This window comes from Limulus polyphemus, unplaced genomic scaffold (genome assembly GCF_000517525.1).
Source record: "Limulus polyphemus unplaced genomic scaffold, Limulus_polyphemus-2.1.2 Scaffold83, whole genome shotgun sequence".
In the NCBI taxonomy this organism is placed as follows: Eukaryota; Metazoa; Arthropoda; class Merostomata; order Xiphosura; family Limulidae; genus Limulus; species Limulus polyphemus.
In genome coordinates this window covers 1,171,195-1,174,802 of record NW_013665693.1, presented here as the reverse complement: position 1 = coordinate 1,174,802, position 3,608 = coordinate 1,171,195, and the positions used below count along the sequence as shown (strand labels likewise).

At 34.0% G+C, this 3,608-nt stretch overlaps 1 protein-coding gene across 2 annotated transcripts in view; it reads left to right on the top strand.

Moving 5' to 3' along the window:
* LOC106467832 (discoidin domain-containing receptor 2-like) overlaps positions 1–3,608 on the top strand; it is a 64,733-nt gene that overhangs the window by 48,143 nt on the left and 12,982 nt on the right. The window contains exons 6-8 of one of the 2 annotated variants that reach the window (XM_022396830.1): positions 777–830; positions 1,370–1,560; positions 2,918–3,002. In XM_022396830.1, coding sequence (XP_022252538.1) covers positions 777–830; positions 1,370–1,560; positions 2,918–3,002 — 330 coding nt within the window. Of the gene's footprint in view, positions 1–776; positions 831–1,369; positions 1,561–2,848; positions 3,003–3,608 lie in introns of both variants that reach the window. The other variant, XM_022396823.1, reaches the window with a different exon arrangement.

Below are 3,608 nucleotides of genomic sequence, written 5' to 3'. Positions count from 1 at the left end.
ACTAGGCCAACACATATCAACTTTTACTGAGCCAACATACATTAACTTCTGCTGGACCAACACAAATTAACCACTACTAGGCCAACACATATCAACTTTTACTGAGCCAACATACATTAACTCCTGCTGGACCAACACAAATTAACCACTACTTGGCCATCACATATCAACTTTTACTGAGCCAACATACATTAACTCCTGCTGGACCAACACAAATTAACCACTACTAGGCCAACACATGTCAACTTTTACTGAACCAACATACAGCTCCTGCTGGACTAGTTAGAGGATGAAGTAGTTATTATATCGAAAACATATCGTATGCGTGATGATTTATTCATTATAGGACAGAGGTTTTAAAATATGATTACGCTTTAAATGTTCTCTAAATCAGGTTATTCACCCTGGGCACTTTACTGTTCTGTTAGCTCTCGCTGGAAGCTATCTACACTTGTAGTATTGTATATTTCTAATAATGAAAGTTTTTCTACTTCGTATGAAATGGCAGAAAAATATTTCAATTAAAAGTTTAATAACACGTAATATTTTAAAGATTCACACCTATTTCCGGATGTAAGGAAATATTTGACGTCAGAAGATAATATAAAGAATTAGCATATTGAAGTTTAGACATTAGTTACGATTAATCAACCCATAACCAGATTTTCATTGATTTACTGTCAGTTGCTTTTATTACTGTATTAGATGTCTCTCTCACCGAAATATTATTTTTCGTAAAATGAGAGAACGGTCATTCTAATTGCTTTGTCTTTTAGTTCCAGCTCAAGGGAACTTTACTGAAGAAGAGCCGCCTGCAGCGCCACCTATCGGTAAAGTAGTTCCCAGTTCTATTCTGACGAGTCTATATCGTCTTAAAATTGATTGCACGTTGTTATTATTACAATATAATAATAATTAATCTTCAGAATAAGTATATAAAGGACAAAAGTAGACTGAATTAACAGTAAAAACACTAAATTGAAACAAAAAACGTTTAGTAATTACTGATGTCAGATATCTTAATGACAATGTTATCACTTATCAACTTATCAACTGATTCAGACAATGACTATTGCTTACTTTTAAGTGTACGAGATTCATAAGTGCAATATTGGAATGTTTGTTTGTATATTTATAAGTGTTCTAAATGAACAACATTTTTAAAAAGGTCATAATCCCCCCCCCAACTGATTCTTAACACTCGTGTACATTTTCAGGATTTATTTTAAACATCACAAGTCTGCGTTAGTATTGCAAAAAACAATTTGTTTAGTCAGTATAGTTTTATAAATGGAATTTCTATTTCAGTGCTAGTAAAAAGAGTTATCGGGAATCTTCGAAAAGTGTTATAAAATATATTATTTTACAGTCAGTACAGCTGTGAATGATGACTCTTTATCGAGTCAGTACGTGGGGTTGGTAATCGGTGTTCTGGCTGCTGTAATACTTCTTCTTATCATTGTTATCTTCATCATCATCGCCCGAAATCGTCGCCGAAAGCACACAACTCCTCACACCATGCTCAAGCCGGTGGAAAATAGAGTTACCATTAACATGAAGGTAAAACAAGTTTCTAAGTGGATTTTGTTTTATAGAATTGTGGGTAACTACATAAAACTCTCTAAGTTATTTTAAGCAAAAAATTATGGCAGTAAAAATACTCGTTTGAAAGTCCGAGAGATCCTTGCTCTTACTCATTGTTTAGCACTCAAACGATCACCTGAGCAATCTATTTTACGTATGCAAGAATGTAAAGTGTTCTACAAATATATAGGAATGGCCACTAGGATGTCAGTGCCCTAACTTCCTCTAACTTCATTAAACGTGTAGCCAGCCCCCAGTGGCTCAGCGGCAAGTCTATGGACTTATAACGCTAAAAATCAGATTTCGATATCTTGTGTAGCTTTGTGCTTAACAACAAACAAATAAAAATTAAACATGTATCATCTAGGATCCCGCTAGTAGTTCTATATTTCATTTATTGTTTTTGATATACTTTATTCATAACTGACTAGTTTGGAATTAAGCACAAAGCTGCACAATGGGCTATCTGTGCTCTGCCCACCACGGGTATCGAAACCCGGTTTCTAGCGTTGTAAGTCCGTAGACATACCGCTGTGCCACTGGGGGCTAACTGACTAGTACTGTTTAAATTATTTTTTCGTATATTTTCTCTCTCTCATCTTTTTTTTTTAATATAATCTCTAGTCAAAAGAAGATTTAAAGACTCAAATAAATGAAAGTAATGTCAGTAGTTAACTCTTCGGATATCGTCTCATGTTTAATCGAAACTAAATACCTCGAACTTGTTAATTAGTTGCATAGTATAATTTGTTTTCAATTGCATTACTTTGTCATTAGAAAAAAATACTGGAAGTAAGCTCAACGAGGAAACGTAAATTAGGTTAGAATTACGTTAAAAAAAGAAGATTTGTAAGGCTTCCATTAGAAATTAATTAATGGTCAAGCGTCCTTTCTTTCATTAGAATACTTGAAATTCCATAGATATTACTTATTTTACACATATTAATTTGTGTTTGGAATCAAAGTTTATATGTAAATTTAATCATAGAAAAATGCTATTGTATAATTTACAATTTTCTAAGTCTTAGAGATTCATTGAGTGAAAAATATTTATCTCGATTTTATAAAAAAATTACTAAATTGCTTACGAGTTATAATAATTCTTGAAATTAACTTGGTAAATTATTTAGCTATACAATCTTAATTACTAGCATAAAAATTTATTTGGAGTAAATATTTAAAAGGGGGGTACAAGTTATCTCGCGAGAGGGCGGTTTTGTGCATATGGTAACCTTAGGTGTACGGTGTTATGCGATTCACCAAGGATCTGGGAATCAGCTATTCACCGTGTTCACCCATGGGACGTCAAGCTAATGGCAATGTCTACGGTCAGGTGGCGCTAGATGATGCTGATCCGGACAAGCTGCTTTACCAGGAGCCTCAAGACTTCAAGCCTTTCGGAGGATTATACAGTAATGGTAAGTTTTATTATTCTTCCTTTTTTCTTCATGCATAAAAAAAAGTATTAATAAATAAGAAGTAAGCCACAATTTGCTTCTTTGAACTGATAGCTATATTTATTTATTTATTATTCAAACTCTTTCATAATAAGCTAGTGTTAAGTTCTTTAAAATATTACAAAAGTCCTCGGTGGAACAGCGGTAAGTTTTCGGATTTATAACGCCCAAATCAACGGTTCGGTTCCCCTCGGTGGACACAGGAAATAGCCCGATGTGGCTTTGCTATAGAAAATAATACACATACAAAGTAGTCATTCCGTAATTATTGAAATTTAACTGGTTTCACGTGTCTTATTGCCTGAAGGATTGATAATAATGCTATAACATATTGTTACGTCTCCGTTTGTTAATTCCGTAAATTCGTTCCGACGAAACTTTAGCGACACAAGTCCTTTCTTAAATAAAACTGGTTTATTCTTTCTGAATATAACTTTGCGACACACTTAATTTCAACAGTCGCGCTATAACAAACGTCTCACGTGCTCGACTTCAACAATACTTAGTTCAATTACACACTATCTGACTGCAGTTCAATTACTCATTACCTCCGCGTCGCTTCGTGGC